Source organism: Poromitra crassiceps, assembly GCF_964638095.1.
Source record: "Poromitra crassiceps genome assembly, chromosome: 27".
Lineage (NCBI taxonomy): Eukaryota > Metazoa > Chordata > Actinopteri > Beryciformes > Melamphaidae > Poromitra > Poromitra crassiceps.
In genome coordinates, this window is record NC_139650.1 from 2411104 (window position 1) to 2433022 (window position 21919).

Sequence of the window (21919 nt, forward strand, 5' to 3'; positions counted from 1 at the left end):
ATCCGGGATACTCGTCTCCATGTAAACACATTCGTTGTTGTCATATGAATGCAGATCGAAGTGCCAAAAAGTTTGCCATTTTCTGCAGAAACCGTTCTCTATCTCCCCACATATACAGAGAGCGTTCTCTCCCTCCCCCTGTATACAGAGAGCGGTCAGTCTGAATTGGAGCAGATCGGCTGCGGCGGTGGCTCTGCCTCTGATCTGTCTAGTTGGCAGTCGGTGGCTGCTTGCTTATCTCCCCCTGGTAATCTGTTTCATCAACATCCAATGTGCCGATCCAACAAACAGCTGAGCTGCACTCTAAACTATTGTGGGAAACAGCGATGTCACAGCTACTGAATATTTCATACATCTGGGGCCTCGTGTTGGAAACCATGCACAGAAAAGATGCATACTCATTTCTCCATGCCAAGTTAGGGATATAGAAAAACAACTTGATATGAGAATGTTTACTGCAGTTTATGTCAGCTCATCCTCAAGAGCTGTTAGACGTTACAACTAAGCTACTTTACCATCATGTTTCATTGAGTTTCATTTATTTTTCTCACCATCATTTCACAAACTTGCTCTATTCATCATGTGAAATGCTTCCACATAATATCCTCTTTATGGTCAACCTAATCCACAACGATCAACATCAAAGATTCCTCTTTTATTTCCTTGGCAACAGTGAATACGTTGAATCACGAGAAATCAATGTGAAACTGTCAAATATGATTACCGTAAATTCCGGACTATAAGCCGCGGCTTTTTTCCCGTTTTTTGGCCTTTTTTGGCCCCTGCGGCTTATATAACGGTGCGGCTTATCTATGGATTTAAAAAAAAAAAAAAAAAAAAAAAATCTCTCTTTTTTAGCACTCTTTCTAACTATAAATCCACTTCTGTTTTAATTTCCTCTCTTGCCCTCTTTTAACAACATAACATAACATAACATAACATAACACAACACAGGTGGTGTTGTGTTATGTTGTTTTGTTGAAATGTTAATAAATGGGAGCTTCCTCAAACAGCCATCTCTTTCCCGACAATCCCCTCTGTGCATGAACCCTTACATATGGTAATTAAACATTAAAACACAAAAAAAAAAAAAAAAAAAATACCATTAAAACACCCGCGGCTTATAGTCCGGTGCGGCTTATATATGTAAAAAACAGTCAACTTTGCAGGTGCGGCTTATACTCCGGTGCGGCTTATAGTGCGGAATTTACGGTACTGTCTCCTTGCATTTCTTGCTCATTGCGGGAGCTGCTGTGGTGATATTAAGCTCGTTTGCTTCTGATTCATACACAGAAACTGCACTGAGCGTATATGAACCTGAGAGTAAATGTGCTATTCTTTATGTGCTTAGCGTTTTATGGTGAAACCAATTAGGGCCTTGGTGTCAGTTAGGACTGGGCATTATCGGTATTATATCGATATCATGATATCGATATAATATCGATATCAATATCTCCTAGAGACTAGATATCTTCTTCGATTTCGGATAGCGTAATACCGCGATATGACATAAAGTGTTGTCTTTTCCTGGTTTTAAAGGAAACTTAAACTTACTCTTGCTGTTCTTATTATTATTTGCCTTTACCCAAGTACCGTAGTCATTATATCCACATTACTGATGATTATCAAAAATCTCATTGTGTAAATATTTTTGGAAAGCACCAATATTGTTGCAGTCTCGATATCAAGGTATTTGGTTAAAAAGAAAAATCTTGTGATATTTGATTTGGTCCTAGCTACATAATGGCTTTGACTTACAACTATATTATACACACTTAATAGAAAATACAATATATATATATATTGTGTATCACTATTCAGGCTAAAAAAATACCCAGATATGATTTTTGGTCCATATCGCCCAGCCCAAGCGTCAGTGGAACAGGACTTTACCATGGCCATCTAGTCAAATCTGGGGCTATCTGGGCAAATCTCCAATGGAACAAGGGAGGACTGTAGGACCCAGTGGTGCACAATGAGCTGAGATGTTCGGGTGGAAAAAGAGAGGAGAGGGGCGGATGGGGTGGGAAGGGAAGGGAAGAGAAGAGAAGAGGAGGATCAGGTTACAGTGTACACTCCTCCCCCAGACGCCATGTCGCCCAAACACCAGCCTCCCTCACCGACTACACTGCACTCAGCAGACAAGGCCAGGTCTATTATACTGTAGTGCTGCTGATGCACTGTCTTATAACACTGTCTGCATTCCACTACGCTTCACTTCTTATAGAACACTTTCCGCACACTTAACTTTCATGGATTTGAAGGGATTTTCATACCACTAAATGTTTTACTATATTGCATCCAATCATTAAGTGACTCTGTGTATAGTGCTATTGACTGGCCTTTGTCCCGTTTCTCCATTGATGATCAGACTGAAAGACTAGTTTATACGAGGACACTAGTTTCCATTTCACACAGTGTATCGGCTTCTTTTGCATGACGATGAAATAGATTGAGCGTCTGTGCGAAGTGATTTCTTTTTTGATTTGCTCGTTAGACTTTACCCGTGACAACACATCGCAGCTTCATTTCCTGAAGTGAACCGAGATGTTGAGACAAAAATACCCCAGAGAAGAGCTGTATTTAGAAGAGAAGTGTTTGTGTGTGCATCTGTGTGTGTGTGTGCGTGTGTGTGCGTGCGTGTGTGTGTGTATGTGTGCGTGTGTGTGTGTGTGTGCGTGTGCGTGCACGCGTGTGTGTGTGTGTGTGTGTGTGTGTCTGTGTGCGTGCGTCTGTGTGTGTGTGTGTGTGTGTGTGTGTGTGTGTGCGTGTGTGTGTGTGTTAAAGACAAGCCTGGAACAAATTGTTTTTGGCCCGGGGGCAGCGTCTCGTCCTGTCTGTTGAAAACAGAGCCAGCAAACAAGCGTTACTGTACAACAATCTCCACGAGGAGACAATGACAGCAGGGTGGAGGCAGACAAGGCTTTCTGTGATACTACAGATCACATGGAAAAGACCCAAGTGATTGTGAGGAGTAGGCCTACATGTTCATGTTTCCACCTGCAGCCCGAGGAAGTGTTTTGGTAGGAGTGCTATGTGGTGGTAGGAGTGCTATGTATGTGGTAGGAGCAGATTCCTCCCTGTGTGCCCTGTAATCACCTCGTCTGTCACTGAGGTCTGTCTCTTTTTGCCTTGTTTATCCTTGTAGGTATGGCAAGATTGTTTCTACCAAGGCCATCTTGGATAAAACCACCAACAAGTGCAAAGGTGTGTTGTTGCATGGGTTGCTTTTTTTTTAGGGATGCAGCGATATGAACATTGTGGCCGATACGATAACCAACCTAGCTATTATGGCCTTGGCCGATAACCGATATTTACCAATACCCATGTCGACTCGATTATGATCCCATTGCTAGAATAAGGCGGATGCGGGTCCGCGCGGCGCACAATGGCTCAAATGCGAGTGCGCTAGGCCGAGCTAGAAAGTTTCTATGAAAATCAAATGTTGTACATTCTGAGAAACACATGTAAACACTTAGAATTTGTAAAAGTAATGTTTTTTTATTTATTTTCTATTTTGTTATTATTGTATTATTATTGTATATTGTTATTTTATCGGACCGATACCAATATTTTAAAAAATTACTATAAATGCGATATCAATACTGTATGCTTGCCGTTATTGCGCATCCCTAGTTTATGTGTGTGTGTGTGTGTGTGTGTGTGTGTGTGTGTATATGTATATACTGTATATATATATATATGTATATATATATATATATATATATATATATATATACTGTATATATATATATATATATATATACTGTATATATATATATATATATATATATATATATGATAGAAAGTTGACATGATTTCTGATTAAAATTTATGGACAATCGTTTTAATATTTGTCTCTTCACATGTATTGTAGGTTATGGCTTTGTGGACTTTGACAGTCCGGCAGCAGCGCAGAAAGCCGTTACAGCGCTGAAGTCCAGTGGGGTCCAGGCTCAGATGGCCAAAGTGAGTTAACCCACTCCTTCTCAACACTAGAATACAATACAGCGCAGTCATGGGCCTTATTAAGCCCATTCGTTATTACCTCCTCTTTTATTACCCAGTCTCCCAACGGGGATCATTCAAGTTTCAATCGCTTCTGTTCTTCTGATTGTCAGTTATCAGGATTATAAATGTAACCTGTCCAGTTCACCTCAGACTCGCCGTATGACCCAGTCTAACAAGTCTTTCCCTGACATTTCCAATTGAATGACATTTTCCAATTTCCAGTCATTTGCTACTAGGCTTGGTCGGTATTAAGGTATTAGGATATACTGCAGTTTTTAGAAATCCCGACGGTATGATTTTCAATACCGTCAAAACCGTTCTCTTTTTTGTTCAGCCAAAATAGTCAAGGTCAAGTGTCCTTGCCTGTGCTGGGCTTAGCTTCAATTATTTCTATTCATTTATTTTTACTCATCATTTATAGGCTACTTTTTTTTACCTTATGAATAGGCATGCATATATACGTGTTACATCAACACTATAATGTTTCAGACCACTTTAAATGGAACATGTTACAGGCATAATGGTGTTTGTTTAATTATCATTCTCCATTGAGGACATTTGGGAACATCTTCTGAAGCTGATACCGTCGTAGACCATATACCAGGGTCTAATCTCAGGGAGGTATGAGAAAATAGATACCGTCCAAGCCTATTTAGCTATTGCTGCTCACTGTACACAGACAGACACACACGCTCACATTCTGTAGCATGTTCAAGGTAAACTGTGATATTCCCTGGCCTGATTGGCAGCAGTGCAAGACAAACCCTGCTTTATGGGGGGGGAGGGGGGGGGTGCTTAGTGTTCCTTGGCTATGGGCTTGCTGGCACAGGGCAGGAAATAGACCCAGGCTTAAAGGCCAGTGCTGTGGATGCCCTGGAGTGTGCCTGTAATGCCCCTTCTAAAATTAACTACCCAGTGTGGCGTGCCCTGTTTTAAACTGGCCAATGTGCTTTTTAAAAGAAAGTTTTGATTTGCTCATTTGAAACTACATCTGACGCCGCAAATAAATAAATACGCACTCAGTAGCCTGCCCTGCATATGAGGCGTTTAGGGGACATCTGTAAATTGCAGCATCTAATAAAAATAACCCGGGTCGCACTTATGTTATTGTGTGTTACTGGACATGTCTGAGCCATCTTCTCTACATCACACACTGTAGCACTTCATTTCTCTATTAGGCCAAAGTGGCCTTGGCCTTAGTTGTTATAAAGCAGGGGTTTTCAAAGTCTGAGACTGTGGGTCTCCCCCCCAGACAAAGCTTGGGGACTGTCTGATCTGAAGGTAATTCAGTAAACCAAACTACCGTATCTCTGAACTATCTCTTTAACTAAATCACACACATTTAGACTAAACTAAATGTGATATTTTCCCCCTTACAATTCACTGAGCCTCCCCTGAAACGGTTTGGAGCCCCCTGGAGAGGCCCGCCCACCTCCCACTTTGAAAACCTCTGTGATAGAGGATTAGTTGGGATAGAGGATGTCTTCACTAGCGGCTGTTCTAATGACCTGCAATTGTGCAGGATAAACTCTAGTCTGAATATTCCTTTTCACAGAAACTGACTGTTTCTGTGAAACAATTCCCTCTGCCCCATTTATCCTTTACCACCTTCCCTTTACTCCAGTTACACATTTTTTCTTCCACTTCCTCCTCATCCTCTCCAGCAGGCAGCCTCCTGCTCTGTTCTCTGTGCTCGTCTACTTCCTCCTCATCCTCTCCAGCAGGCAGCCTCCTGCTCTGTTCTCTGTGCTCGTCTACTTCCTCCTCATCTTCTCCAGCAGGCAGCCTCCTGTGCTGTTTTCTGTGCTCGTCTACTTCCTCCTCATCCTCTCCAGCAGGCAGCCTCCTGCTCTGTTCTCTGTGCTCGTCTACTTCCTCCTCATCCTCTCCAGCAGGCAGCCTCCCGTGCTGTTCTCTGTTCTTGTGTATGTTGCTAACCTGCTGCTGTTGTGGCGCTTGTACCCAGCTCTTTGTCCGAGTGTCTGCAGTCAAAGCCACTCTTGTCGGCCCATTAAGCTGATCCCTCTGTGGCTCTCAGGCTCCCCATTGATGGAACCCAGGGGAGGGTGCCACTACACCCACCGTCAATGGGACAGGCACAATGGACTGGCATTGTCCATCGTCTGGGCCTAGGCCTGGGGCTGACACCAGCACTTAATGCACTCCACCCCCAGTGTCCCTGCCCCCTCCCTCTGTTCTGCACCCAAACAGACCCACTGCAATGCAACACCACTGGGTGTCCCTCAGCCCAAGCCTGGAGAACTGTAACAGATCCACTGTACCAGCTGACCTTCACCAGTCCAGTGCAACTCAACCCAGGGTCCAAGTTCACTGCACCTCCTGCGTACAGTGCTGCCTGCCACCCAGCCCTGTGTATCCTGCTGCGTACAGTGCTGCCTGCCACCCAGCCCTGTGTATCCTGCGGCACCTCCTGCGTACAGTGCTGCTGCCACCCAGCCCTGTGTATCCTCAGTGCTGCCTGCCACCCAGCCCTGTGTATCCTCAGTGCTGCCTGCCACCCAGCCCTGTGTATCCTCAGTGCTGCCTGCCACCCAGCCCTGTGTATCCCGACACCCTACGAGTGCAACGCAACACCAAAACGTGACTCATCCAGACAGCATGTGCTCAGTCAGAGGTGTTGATAGCCACTGTATAAACCCCCAAGCATACACAGTTGTTTCTGAGTCACTGGGTTACTTCAGGTCAGAACCAACCATGCAATTGAACATGATCATCAGTCTGAAATCAGTGGTTGATCTCAAATGTGACAGTGTTCTTCTCGAATGATATCATGCTTCACCACAGCTGGTTTTGAGTGTTTGTTCTCTGTGAGAACGGGCCACACCTGCTGCACTGTCCTCGGTGGAAGCTCAGGTCCCAAACGGGCCATAACAGGCTCCAGGGTGCACCACAACACGGGCCGTAACAGCCTCCAGGCTGCACCACAACACGGACCACAACAGGCTCCAGGCTGCACCACAACACGGACCACAACAGGCTCCAGGCTGCACCACAACACGGACCACAACAGCCTCCAGGCTGCACCACAACACGGACCACAACAGGCTCCAGGCTGCACCACAACACGGACCACAACAGGCTCCAGGCTGCAGCACAACACGGACCACAACAGGCTCCAGGCTGCACCACAACAAGCCCAGAGGAGCTGTGTGTTCAGGGGCAGGGGAACAATGGCAGGGTTAAAAATAGAGCCCTCCTCACTTCCCAGCACCTCCCTGTTCAGACTCAGAGAGCAGGCTCACGTGCACTGCTTGACGCACATGTAGGCAAAGACGTCAAACGCACACACAGACACACACACACACACAAACACACACACACACACACACACACACACACACACACACACACACACACACACAGACACACACACACACACACACACACACACACACACACACAGACACACCTGGACAGACTGGCTCACCTGGGGCCTGCTACACACACGGCGCTGAGCGTGACTCCTGGGTTGAGTGTGTGACTGATAAGGAGGGAGGGGTCAGCAGAGCTTCCATTCATGTGTGCTTGGGTTGGGTCCAGCAACTATTTGCATATCCACACATGTTGAATGTTGCGCTGGATGTGGAGTAGGGCCGTTTGTATTAGCCCAGGTAAATAAAAGCCAGAATGGAGGGAGGGATTTTTTGTTTGTTCTTTTATCATAGCGCCTTGAGCGCCATTATCTGACCTATGACCTCTCTCAGTGTGCCACTGCATTACATAATGGGGAAGTGTTTCCTCACCCAGAATGCTTTGTCAGAAAAGAGCTGATCTCCTGGCCAGGTGGATCTTTGTTTAGAGGGGATGGCAGTCATGTACAGGAGGTCTAGTATGTCACATCCATAGGGCCACATCAAATCAATTAAAACAAAATCTAAATTATTTTTTACTCTTCCCCAAATTCTATTTTTTCCACTTTAATTTTAAGGGGTTAGGGGTTAGAGTTGAATTCTGTGTTTTTTTTTTTGTTTTTTTTGTTTTTGTTTTTTTAATGTAGGGGTCAAATGTTTATTGTTTTGTGATGACTGGGGCCGTCTCAGCAGCCTCTTCGACATGTTCCTCAAAATGAAAACCAGGTTGTGAGGTGACACACGCAAGACTGACCCCCCCTCTCAAAACACCCCAATCAAAACATCATTATTTCTCTCTGTTTATTTTACAGTTATTAAATCATGTAGGTTACTGCAATAATTAGGTCTACTTTTGATTTTTTTTTATCAATTCCAAGTCAAGTCAAATTTATTTATATAGCACCTTTCATACACAAAGGCAATTCAAGGTGCTTTACAAAAAAATAATCGAAAAAACAAGCAGCAAAGCAATGCATATATAAAAAACACAGCCGACAGTTTTAGTTAGAATATATACTCAAATTAACAAACATGAAACATTATTTCTGTTTTAAATAAGTTACAAGGCATTCTTCAGTATTATTATTACATGTATAGTCCATTTGTTGGAAATGTACAGGAATTTTTTTTTTTTAAATTACAGGCCGAATACAGGTTTATTCTGCCGGGCTGGAGAGAGGCAGTAGTTTAGTAGCAGTTAAAGGCAAGAGTAAACATAAAGGTCTTTAGCTTGGATTTAAAAATAGGCAGAGTAGGTGCAGATCTAATGTGTTCAGGGAGTTTGTTCCAGTTATGAGAGGCATAGTGGGAGAACCATGTTTTGATTTGGTCCTCGGGACAATTAGTAGACCAGTGCCTGAAGATCTCAGGGATCTGGATGGTTCATAGTGTAGAAGCATTTCAGAGATGTAGTAGATTTCCATAGCCAAATTATGGAAAAAGTCTGCAATATTCCATGTTTTACATGTTTTTGATTCCACTTTTACTATCAAATTTCCGTGATTCCGTCCACGTTTTCTGCATTGTGGAAATCATATGACCCTACATCCGATGATCCGACTGCTTGTGTCCTGTTCGACACCGGCATCGGGACGACTCTGGTTCAAAGGAATCACTGGTCGATTTCTTTCACTTTTGCTGGACACTTTCCACCGTGCCTGGTTAGACAAACTTTCCGATGAAAGAAGAGCTTTGTTTGAAGAGCCTTTTCCCCCAAATTCTTCTCTGTGATCCTCCTCCTCTATTATTTCCCAAGACTCCCACTACTTCCTATCCTGTCCTAACCCTCCTCCTGCACCAGATCCACGCGCGTTACGCCTTCTCCGTTCCCACCGCCTCCATTCCTCCCTCTGCTGTGCTGTGCTGTCTCCTCGTCCCCCCCTCCTCCCTCTGCTGTGCTGTGCTGTCTCCTCGTCCCCCCCTCCTCCCTCTGCTGTGCTGTGCTGTCTCCTCGTCCCCCCCTCTCTGTTTTCCTTCCCCTCTTGGCTGCAGCCTCTGTTCTCCCGGTTGCCAGGCTCCTGTTGCTGTGTGAACTCTTCACTTCATGCCTGGCTTCCTGTCTGTTTCTGCGCAGTCACACAAGGTTTCACTTTCAAACTCACTGATCGGAATCCTCTTCACAATCCTCTTTGATGTGCTTTGCAACTCTATTTCCCCTCATTGATTTACATTTCTACACAATGTCTTTGGTTCAGATTAGGGTTAGGGTGTGGAAAAAAAGTGCAGTACAGGGTGGCCTATGGCTTAATGGATAAGATGCGCGCCTTCCAATCTGAGGGCTGGGGTTCGAATCCCGGTTGAGGGGATGCACATTTTTATAAAACATTAGGTTTAGGCAAGTACAACAATTTGGTTAGGGTTTGGTTATGGTCGTGGTTAGATAAGAAAACCCTAACCCTGATCTTAAACACATCTTTTTTTACTTGCCACACATTTTCAGGAAGAAGCAATTGCGCCGACCAATCAAATGAGTTCGCGGTGGGGTTATCTCATACTAGGAAGAAATGTTGGTCCAGGAACAACTGTTACTTGGTGAAATCAGTTTGTGCGTTTAGCACATACATATACTGTACATAGATATACAATTATTATTTTATTAATTATATACATATTTATAACAGACACTTACTTTACATCACACGTATTATTGTAAATAGCAGTTAATTTGTTTAAATGTACCTCTGTCAACTCACTGACCTTGTTTGTTTGAGCTTGTATACATATATCTTTTTTCTGTGTAAGTAATATCGAAAGCAACGTAAACTGGAGTCAAATTCCTTGTATGTCTAAATACCTGGCCAATAAAGCTGCTGATTCTGATTATGAATTGCGAGTCCCGAGTGGTAGCGATTAGGTTGTTTAAACGCACTCCCCAGTATAAAGGCCTGTTAAGCAGCTCTGCTCTTGGCATAGTGGTTAGCGTGCATAGTGACGTGCGCTTCGGAAGTGCGATCGAATCCCGCTCCACTCCTGGGCAAGCCCTTAACATGGGTTCCTGCCAGTGCTGTTAACACAACGCAGGTTACATTGGTGCCGTGACCCGGATGCCCGGATGGGTGTGGAGTGAGTTTAGGGGGGTGAGTGTAACCAAATGGCAATCCGATATCCAATGTGAATTAGTTTAGTATCAGCACCCGCTATACCCATATCCTATCTCTACCTCAAGTAAAGTCTTATTGTTGGCAAACTGTACAATGAGAAATTATGTTTGGCGACAATCTTCCAAAACAGTGAGTCCCACGGCTCTTCATCCATGCTTGAATGTGTGAACTGACTTTCATGTCCACTGCCTGCACAGCAACAGGAGCAGGACCCCACCAACCTCTACATCTCCAACCTGCCAGTGTCCATGGATGAGCAGGAGCTGGAGAGCATGCTGAAGTCCTTCGGCCAGGTGATCTCCACGCGCATCCTCCGCGATGCCAACGGGACCAGCCGCGGCGTGGGCTTTGCCAGGTCAGACACATCACAGCACGCCTTGATGAACGCAATGTTTGTGCCATAGCTGACAACTAGTTTGAGGAGCGTTCCTGCAAGATTCAAATCTTGAAATGTAAACCGCATTCCACACATGGGAGTAAAGTTGATGTTGATTGCATTTCAGAATGGAGTCCACGGAAAAGTGCGAGGCCATTATTCAGCATTTCAATGGCAAATTCATCAAGACTCCACCCGGAGTGCCTGGTGCGTACACGTTTCTGTTTGTTTTGTTTGTTTTTAATTAGCGGGAGTCTGATCTTGTTTTTGTTGGTGCCAGAGCTCAAGGTTTTTTCATCTCCTCTGTGACCGTGGAATTCACTCTCTTATTTGATCTGTTGCTTTCATAGTGCCCACAGAGCCCTTATTATGTAAGTTTGCAGACGGAGGTCAGAAGAAGCGGCAGAACCAGGGGAAGTACCTCCAGAACGGCAGGCCTTGGGCCAGAGACGGCGACACGGTAAGATGGCCGACAAAACTCTCGAATCTTAAACTGCATTTGCTGTTTTCCAAGCGTACGTGTCTTGAGTTTGCGGGAAAACTAAACTAATAGTGAGAAGAATGCGCTAAAAGAAGAAAACGTCACGATTTTGTATTTGTTCAGTCTCGGTCGAGGCTAGCCAGCTGCGTTAGTACAGACTCCACCGGTGATTGCATGACCTCACTGGTTCTGAATCCTGTGTATTGTTTTCCCAGGGAGGAATGACGCTTGCGTATGACCCCACAGCCTTACAGAATGGGTGAGTGGTATGCATCGACTGACAGAAAACAGTCCCAACCCTCCTGCAAAATGAGCATAGTACTCAAACAGTGGTGAAGCGCTGCCCTCTGGTGGGCATAGAAGGGACAGAGACCATTATTGTCTTGACTTTTTGTTGCGTGTCTTCTGCAGTTTCTACTCCTCACCCTACAGTCTGGCTCCAAATCGAATGATCGCCCAGACTTCCCTCTCACCCTACATGCATTCCCCTGTCTCATCCTACCAGGTGGGCAAAATTGTTGAGTCCTCAAGTTAGCAGACAATCAGAACAGGCCTAAGCTGGGCCAGGTTTCCCCATGTCTGCAGACTTACATGATACTGTGAGGGCGAATATGAATTCAGCAGATCAAATCAAATCTTCGACTGAATGCCATGTGGTCTGTCTCTCCAGGTACACAGCCCGTCCTGGATGCACCATCAGTCATACCTCATGCAGCCAGCTGTAAGTAGCTCCCTCTCTTCTGATACTTCTCTTCTGATGCTTCTCATCCTCTGTTCATTTCATTCCCCTCTTGTGATTGATTTGATTTGATTTATGGATATAGAAGACAACAAAATCCAAGGGATGACATGTTAAAAGTGTGAACACTTATTTCCAACATGGTCCCTGGTATAGTTCACTGTCTACGGCAGGGGTCAGCAACAGGCGTCTTATTGTTATCCATCCGCTGCATCTCCCACACATGTATGTATAATTTTTTTTATCAACCAATTTCTTAAATTAGCCTTTGATTATGTTCTGGACCGCCATCTAGTGGCTTAGAAGAAAAGGGTTGACCCGAGGCCAAACATACGTGCTGACCCCTGGTCTACAGTGTCGTGTTGGACTGTTTCCATCCACTGCATATGAAGTTTACTTTGACTATACTTTTGAGAATATTTATACCAGTGTGACAAGACACATTCATGTGCATTTGGCTTACATTTGAATTTGTGATTAAAGTGATTCTGATTCTGTCATTTGTGCATGCGTGCGTTCGTGTGTGTGTGTGTGTGTGTGTGTGTGTGTGTGTGTGTGTGTGTGTGTGTGTTTATGCACCAACAGGGCACAGTCCTGGCCCCAACAATGGATCATGCCATGTCCATCCAGCCCACGTCCATGATGGGACCTCTTGCCCAGCAGCTCAGCCACCTGTCACTGGGCAGCACGGGCACAGTCAGTACCACACACGCACGCACGCATGCACGCACGCACGCACACACACACACACACACACACACACACACACACACACACACACACACACACACACACACACACACACACACACACACACGTACACACACACACACACACACACACACACAAGTCACATAGGTTCAGTGTTGTAGTACTAGGGCTGTGCAATAATATCGATACGGCAATATATCGTGATATTCTTTTCCCGCAATACTGTATCGATATCTCAGAAAAATATCGTGATATATCGCCATATCGATATTTTGCACAGCTGTCTGTTCAGTGACACAATAAGCATACTTTTTATTTCAGTGCGTTCAGTAACACACTCAACACTCAGCAGTTTTGACTCAATTTGTCCACTAAGTTGTCAATATAAAGTGATGTACATATTATTACACTACCTGGGTGGTACACAGCGTGTTGTATTTTCAGCTCTATTTTTAAATTGTCAGTAAATTATGTAGAGTACTGCAATATATCGCAATATGTATTGTATCGCAATGTATCGTGATACAATCGTATCGTGACCCATGTATCGTGATACGTATCGTATCGTGAGGTCCTTGCCAATACCCAGCCCTATGTAGTAGTCGAGTCCAGGACTCAGACTCGACTTGTCCTTGAGCACTGATGACTTGGACTTGGACTCGAGCATTCAGGCATTCGGACTCGGAAGTTGGAGACGAGGACTCAGACTTGTTAATTGATAAAGACCTTTTTTGTTAGTTTTTTCTAACAGGCCCTAATAATTTGGCATTAGATATTGATCGCTATATTAAAACCGTGGCATTATTACATTTTGTGCAAGGACAGCCACGTGTGTTCCACCTACATGTGGATTCACGCTCATGTTCAGTAACTCCGGAATCATACTCAGGTAATGGGGAAGTCTCTTCTTTGGTGACTCAACTTGGACTCGTGATATAGTGACTTGGCTACAACACTGCATAGGTTGCATAGGTTGCACAGGTTGCATAGGTTGCATAGGTTGCACAGGTTGCATAGGTTGCATAGGTTGCATAGGTTGCACAGGTTGCATAGGTTGCATAGGTTGCATAGGTTGCACAGGTTGCACAGGTTGCATAGGTTGCATAGGTTGCATAGGTTGCATAGGTTGCACAGGTTGCATAGGTTGCATAGGTTGCATAGGTTGCACAGGTCCACCCTGCTAAGATAGAAATGTGTCCTTATATTGTCAAGATCAAAATCCATGTCAAATATAATGCACAGTTTGCCTTCTCTGCTCTGCCTTTTCTACAGTATATGCCGGCCAACACAACTATGCAGGGGACCTACATCCCCCAGTACACCCCAGTGCCTCCCTCCAGTGTCCCAGTAGAGGTAAGAAGCTAGCCAAGGCTACAACACCTTAGCCTGGGTAAACCCAGCCTCCACGTGACCTCTATCTATGTGCTATCAGTCACAACTGACTGACTGAGTGACTGATAGCACATAGATAGAGGTCACGTGGAGGCTGGGTTTACCCAGGCTAACAACACCTTACTCCGGTCTTATTCCAGTGAAGTAGTACTTCACTGGAATAAGACCAGGGTGTAAGGTGCTTCCCAACCTTTTTTTGTCTTATATACCCCTTAGCTGTTTTGCCGTGCCAATAGTCACCCTTGACGTCATGCGTCTCGATGATTCTCCTACGTTTGTTCTATTAAACGTTTAGTATCTAACACAACTGACATTGACAACAACTTGACCACGCTGTTAGTCCCACCTGTTGTGCCGTTTATTGACGCTGATTGGCTAATCGTTAGTCCCCCTCGGTGCTCATTGGACAATGCCCCCCCCCAACTAAAGAAATCGGTGTTGCATGTCAGACCGAAAAGAGCCAACTCGGTGGAGTGGGCGGAGTGGAAGGTCTGGGCCCAGGCAGTAATCAGTGGTGTTTTTCAGGAGAATGGAGGCCAGCAGCAACAGGTTGCCATGGAGAGTCCTGCAGAACATACCAACTACTCATACCAACACACCAAGTGAAGCTAAGGTAGGACAGTGAAGGTTTGTCCTGACCTGCATGTTGCACAGATATAGCATGTTTTCCACAGGTTTCATACAGTACGCTGTCATTTCTGCTGCACCATAGCACACAGTGCATATCACTGATATAGAAAGTTTCTATAACTTGTTTTATAGGTCATGCTATGCACAAAGCAGGTTTTATGTAGCTACCCCTCAAACTACACCAATGTGCAACATCAGGGATGAGTCTGAATGAATGCTTGCCAAAGATGATCTTGTATTGGAAGATTGATTTAGCTGCAGGCTTATTCGTGCTTTCAAAAACATTGTCCCCATCCAATAAAGTAGGGGGATTTTGGGCCTAACTTTGGGGCGATGGTGCATCTTTGCTGCTGTTTCCAGCGATGAAACATGACACTGATTGGCCTAATGGGGGTCATACAACGAAAGGTCAGAGTTTCTAACTTTGAAAGGGCCAGACTCCTCATTCTAAGTCTGATTGACACGAGACTTAAAACACAAATCCGTCTCACCTTACAAATGACACGGATCGACCTAACGGGGGTTGTTATCATTAAAGGTCAATATGTTTAACTCAAATGTGATATCTCAGGCACTCATGACCAAACTTGGAGGGATGATGCATCTTTTTGTTGATTGGCCCGTGGATGCAGTCATCATTTGTGGGGAAATGACACGTCTACTTGAGTGAGCTCATGAGTCAAGCCTCAGGGGAAACAGTCAGCAGCAGATTCCATGGAAGAATACCATCAGTCAACCCGATCTCCTAAAAAAATTGTAAAATAGCAACGTTTTTGGAGCAACGTTGCTATGTTACAATTTCGGCTCCGAAATTGTAAAATGGTAACGTACGTTTCTACAGGGGTGGGTGTGGTTTGGGGCGTGGTTTACGGAGATTTGCCGTTTCTAACCCCTCCCCCTACCCTAACCCTAACCCTAAAACGTTACCATTTTACAATTTTGGAGCCGAAATTGTTGGTCCAAAACGTTGCTATTTTACAATTATCTGTGAGACTGTGTTGCATCAGTAGCCAGAGAGGGATTCTCTTTCAAGCAAGAAATGATACATGCAAAGATGCTCAAAAGTGTATACCATATATATATATATATATATACACACCCATATACATCATACTACGTCATACATAATATACTGCATGCAGTATACATCACACACATCCTATACTAGGTCAAATACCCATTATGTACTACATCATATCCACACTAGACATCATATACTACATTATGTACTACATCATATACGACATATTAGAGTCTTTGATTCACCTGACGTGAATGTCTTTAAATGGTATTCATTCACACTTTCTAAATTATTTAGTCTGAGGCTTATTGAACTTTTTCATAACAAGGTCTATATATGCATATGGTCTATACATTTTGTTGTAAGCCCCCAGCAGAATACCCCCACTGATAGTTGAGTAAAATATTAGCGGTATGTTTTGACCAGGTGACAGTCTGCCAATAGTGGTGTGTGTTTTGCAGCTGCCAGCAGGGCGGGGCTGTGCGCACAGGAGGAATTGAACCAACCAGGTTCTGCTGGAAGACACCTGTGCTCCGTACCATCACCACACACCCCAACATGAACATGGGTGAGGAAAAGGAACGCGTGTGTTCCACCAGGACACTTACTTCATCTGACTTTTCTTCTCTCTTCTTCAAGAGTTGATCAACCAAAGGTGGGAACCTTCTTCAGAGAAGCTTTGATCTATTTTGATAAGTGAAAAAAGAAAATAATAAGGAAAAAAAGAGGAAAAATTAAGAAAGGAGGAAACGACACAGAGCATTATTTTTGTGCACGTAATATAACAAATTCTTATTTTTAAAAAGCATTCTGGAAGTTTCAGAGTGATTCAAGGAAGAGTTATAACACAATGTGTCTTTTATTTTTTGTAAGATATGCAAACCTTTATTTTTATTTCCTGATGTCTGTTTTTTGACATCGTATTTGCAGCAGTAGGGTAACAATTTGTACAGATTTAAAAACTCAAAACCCTTTTGTTGGTCTGATGTTTGGTGTCATTTAAACCATGGGAGACAAACCGTTTAAAGCTACTTCTTCCTGTTAACTGCTGCAGAGATTTCTATTCACGCACAGATGATAATAACATTGCCTGTTAATAGTATAGTCAAAAATCAATTCATTTTTGAAACTTTACACTTTTTTTTTCATAAACGTGCAGAACTTATGAACAAAAGACAATCATAATTATTTATATTTATATTTTCATCGTAGTTCTATTTTTATTTTTATTTTAGTTTTGAGATCATTGAAACATACCGTTTATAGTGAAGAGGTTATTTAATGCTGGAGTAATATAGTTTAAAAGGGTTGGGGAATGGACATTTCGATCATAGGCCCATTAGGCCCACATATCAGAGCTAGCATTTGGGAACTGAAAATATATTAGTAAAGGATCATGGAAAATCATCAATAATGGTCTCATGCCATTAGTGATGGTTACATCATTTTTGTGTCCTATAGCACTGGTTCTCAAACTTGTTTGGCTTCAGTACCCCCTTTCCCTGATTTCTGAATCAAAGTACCCCCTTTACCCGACTACACCATTTTTGACTTAGAAAACTGCAAGAGAAAACCATAGCATATGATGCAATGACTGAATGATAACCCACCTTTTGAAGAATACAACATTACAAAATAAGAAATGCAGTGAAAGAGTTGCAGTTAGTGCCTCCTGAGCAGATTTATTTTAACGTTTCATTTATTTTTACGATTTATTCTTACATTTTCCCCTTTCTCTCAAGTACCCCCTGTAGTACCTCCATGTACCACTAGGAGTATGCATACCAGAGTTTGGGAACCACTGTCCTATTGTAAACCATTCAAAAAACAACCCACATTTGTGTCCAAGGTTTGAAAGCTCATGTTTCCTAATAGAACCTAGCATGGCTAGTGTAACAATTGTAATAGTCCTCATTTGTTATTACAGAACAACTGTCCTATGTCACATCAGTGTCCATGAGAAGTGGTTTTAAGCGGTTTTGTTGTGGTAGATCTTCAGGTATAAATAAATTCATTGTTTGTACTAAGCATGAGGCGCTACGTGAACATGCTTTGGATCTGAGCGGTTAGATGACTAAAAGATGTGTGTACAAAATAACAATACAGTTACTAAATTAAGAGATAGATTAAGAACAATACAGTTACTAAATTAAGAGATAGATTAGCAAAGCAATGAGGGAAATCAAACGGACTGAGGAAGTCCCTGGGAAGAATTGATTTGAGGGGAAAGGGAGCCGTCAGTCTTTTTTTTCAATGCTGCTGTTGTCGCCTGAGTTTGATTCTCCGACTGTCAGTGATTTGTAGTTTTTCGTTTGTAGAAAGAAAATTGTGTTCTGTTTTGTCTTTCACTTGAAAACCTTTGAGCTGTTTTGCCTTATTTTGGATGAATTAATTGTTTAAGTAGATTAGATTTGAGCTGTAAGAGGATAGCTTTCCTAGAGAGATGTTCGCTTTTCTGTGTTTAGGGATTTGTGGGATTTTTTGTTAAAGATTAGGCCGTGCTGTTTTCTTGTGCTCTTGCACATGGTCCATGATAGAGATAGATGTTTTGCCTTGTTTTGTCCTCACATTAATTTTCCGTTCCTCAACGTTGTGTTGTCTGTCCTGATATCAAAGAACTTACATTGATGAGAACCGACGGCTAATAGGTTCTTCCATTGCAACATCAGTACAGTACATGGCAAATCCACCATTTTGGCCTGAAGGAGACTACCTCTGATTGGCTGTCATGGTTCTGTGCTGTTGCCCCATTGGCGCAAGGAGGCGGGGGTTTTTCAAGGCCAAAATGGCAGCAACACTGTTGTCAAAAAAGCACGAGACTTTGTCTCTTGCCTTTAATACTCTTTGCTGATATTGAGTCAGGATCTGTGTGTAGAAAAACCTTTAGAGCTGGGACTCTTAAGAGAGCAGTGACCTCTGACCTCGGTCTCTTCAAGTGAATCACTATTCCTGAACCAAAAGCATCATACTGATTCTGTATTGGCATTGTTGCTCAAAGAGGCTTCCTACATGCTCTGTTTCAAACTCCTTCAGTCAGCATATTCAGTCGAAGTCATACGTCCAAATATGTTGACCAAACCTGTAGATATGTAGATAATAAAAGTAATGGTTTTTACAAAGGACTGCTCACTAGACCATGGAAGTGCCATTAAAGATGATTCTTACAGCCTTTAGTGAGACAGCGTGAATGAATTTGTTTGTGATCCAAAATTCTGCAAAAACTATTTTTTAGCTAAGCCTTAACACTTGTCTCTGGATGAGCAGCCTCATGTCTCAGAAGGTTGACACTCAGAAATGGCAGCAGGCTTGTTTGCTCCTCGCGTCGGTCGAGGGAGCCGTAATGCTTCGTTCCACCTGCACTGGGAACTATGAATTTCCCAGTTGAATGACGTCACACCCGAGTTGACAGTTCCAGTTCCAGTAAAACAGTCGGAGATCCACCCAGGGTTAGCTCTACCCAGGCTAGCCATTGTTAGCAGTAACAGTTGATAACATTACGCATTACACGGTATTTTGCGCATACAAACACCGTAGCAACATGTCCACAGATAGAGACAGTACTGTGTTTGTACACAACTTAATGAGACACAAATAAGACAATACTAATAAACAGTGTATTACCACAGCTTTCACTACTCTTGATGCGGGAGCGACCATGGATTTTGAGGTTGGCGTTGGTGAGGTTCCCCGGACTTTCGAAGTAGGAAATGGTGACGTCACACTGTGAACTGGTTAATTACAAGTTCCCAATGCAAATGGAACATGGTATAAGACGAGTTTTTCTTCCCGCTCTTCAACGAATTTTAATGCAGTTTGATAAGTTCTTTGCGGAGGCTTATGTCTAGTGACTCTGTTTCCTCCTCTGTTTTGTCTTCACATCTCACACTCGCTCCGTTTCTATTGTTCATCTGTGCAACCAAAGACCATGTAGCCATCCATCTTAGCCAAGCTGTCTGTCAAAGAGAAATACTGCTCTCATCCACAGACACACATTGACGTGTGTGTAGCTGGATCAAATGTCTCTTTTAGGTTCTGAAACATGTCGAATGTATCAGTGAGTGCGTTTACGTGCAGCGTGCATTATGACAGACGGTTACATGTATGTAACCATGGTTATCTGAGTGAAGAGACAATCTCTCCACCCAGTTACATAATGGAATATGTACGAGCTGGAGAGATAGTTTTGATACGATAGAGAACGAATGTTAAAGTTTGTTAAGGTCTTATTTGGGACAATCTGTTTAATAAATACAATATTCAGATTATTACCATGGAAAAGGATCTTAAGCAAACCCTGGATCCCAATAGATAAATACAGGCAGAAAGTATCCGAGATCATTTTGTTGTTTTATATCCCGAAGCATCCTGTTTGGGTTTGTCATCATCAAGACAAGAACTGTGCATCTGGACTGAGATCGCATGTTTACATGCGGTGACTCCGTATCCTCATGGTAATATTGCACTGCACGTAAACACACTCATTATGAACTTGAATTGACTCCAACAGATACCCAATGTTGTTCTGTAAATCTGTACATTTACGTTCGCACTAAGAGGAATGCAGAGGATGTTGCCTGGTTTTTATGGTGGTGTCAAACATGAAAGTTTTGTAAATACAGTCTATTTTTCCTTGGTGTTCTGCCTGAGGATACCATGTCGTTTCTTTCCACTTGTGTGTTTTGTTGATACTTCATGATGAATAATCTGTCCAGATTACACAACGGCTAGCAAGTTTTCAGATTCAGCGCACCAACTTCATGAAGGAAAATGTCATGGATATTGTTTATTTGTTCATAAGAAATGATACTCCATGTATTAGCCATCACTTTTAATACAAAAAGGATTTTGGAACTATGAAATGACCACTTGTTACAGTGCAGTGTTTATTTATTTTAGTTTTACAAACCTGACAGTAGAAATAAGGATATTATTACAGGGAAGCATGATGTTCTGAAATAAATTGGCATCATGAAAACTATAGAAAGTTAGGTCACATAAATACATACAATGATGTAATTGTATGAACCGTGGTGTGTACTATATACACAATATTTAAAAAATTAAATCTCTTTGCACTTATTTTTAGTCCACACCAATAAATAAATAAATGCCTTTTGTCCTTGGTGACCAGTTCATGTAGATTTGATGGCTTATTTCATAGCTTCAAAATGTTTTGCTGCTAAAATAGGATTTCCAAACAGTTTGTTAGATGCCAGCCCCTCTGAATCTTCAAAATGTCTTCTTATAGTTTGGTTGATACAGAGTATCCCCGTCACCTCAGTACCTTAGTGACATTGATATGGTTTACTATTGTTTAATTGGCAGTTTAAATATAGTTATATATTACATTAATAAATAAAGCAAGATTAAAAATACACTCTGATGGTAACATTTTGATCAGCTATTTAAGATAATTCATGTGGTTGCTTGAGAGGGAACTTTGTATGAACCAGGTTTGCGTGAATCATTAGACATTTTGGATATGCGATGGGCTCATCTCACTTACTGCTTGTAAACAGTTTTCTTATTTATACAAGAACTCATTTTGTACAGTTTTGTTAGAGGAAAAAGGTTTTGATATTTGGTTATTTTGCAAAGCCACTTGGCTACTTTTGTCTTCCTGTGCCAGAGTTGCTAAATTGTCTGTAACTTGTGTTTTTTATTGATTGAGATAAGATTTTCCTTCTTTCTTGGTTTTCTCTTTGAATTTGAATATGTCAAATTTCTTCTTTTTTTTAAATAAAATCCTTGTTTTGATTATTGGGTGACCGACCTGTCTTTTTAATGATCTCACTCTTAGCTATGAGACTGGGGAGCTGGATAAGGGGCAGAGGGGGTAATTCCCCAATGTTCCTTTTACATCTTTTGTCTATAGATATAAAAAACAAATCGAGTTTTTGGGCGTGGGAAGATCACGCTTTCCCCCCAGTTCCCCTCTCCCCCGAACAGGCACCCCGACCGACCACAGAGGAGGCGCTAGTGCAGCGACCAGGACACATACGCCACCGGCTTGCCACCCGCAGACACGGCCAATTGTGGTTTTAGGGACCTCTGACCAAGCCGGAAGTATGGGAATTGAACCCGGT

At 42.9% G+C, this 21919-nt stretch overlaps 1 protein-coding gene across 2 annotated transcripts in view; it reads left to right on the forward strand.

Annotated features, from left to right (window-relative positions):
* Positions 1-21591, forward strand: part of LOC310799433 (RNA-binding motif, single-stranded-interacting protein 2-like) — a 47581-nt gene extending 25990 nt beyond the window's left edge. The window contains exons 3-15 of one of the 2 annotated variants that reach the window (XM_083662015.1): positions 3149-3207; positions 3878-3969; positions 10681-10838; positions 10987-11066; positions 11210-11319; positions 11556-11599; positions 11752-11845; positions 12011-12061; positions 12236-12304; positions 12665-12775; positions 14063-14143; positions 14708-14795; positions 16295-21591. In XM_083662015.1, coding sequence (XP_083518141.1) covers positions 3149-3207; positions 3878-3969; positions 10681-10838; positions 10987-11066; positions 11210-11319; positions 11556-11599; positions 11752-11845; positions 12011-12061; positions 12236-12304; positions 12665-12775; positions 14063-14143; positions 14708-14788 — 1030 coding nt within the window. In that variant the 3' untranslated portion in view covers positions 14789-14795; positions 16295-21591. The remainder of the gene's footprint in view (positions 1-3148; positions 3208-3877; positions 3970-10680; positions 10839-10986; positions 11067-11209; positions 11320-11555; positions 11600-11751; positions 11846-12010; positions 12062-12235; positions 12305-12664; positions 12776-14062; positions 14144-14707; positions 14796-16294) is intronic. The other variant, XM_083662016.1, reaches the window with a different exon arrangement.
* Positions 21592-21919: the final 328 nt, after the last annotated feature.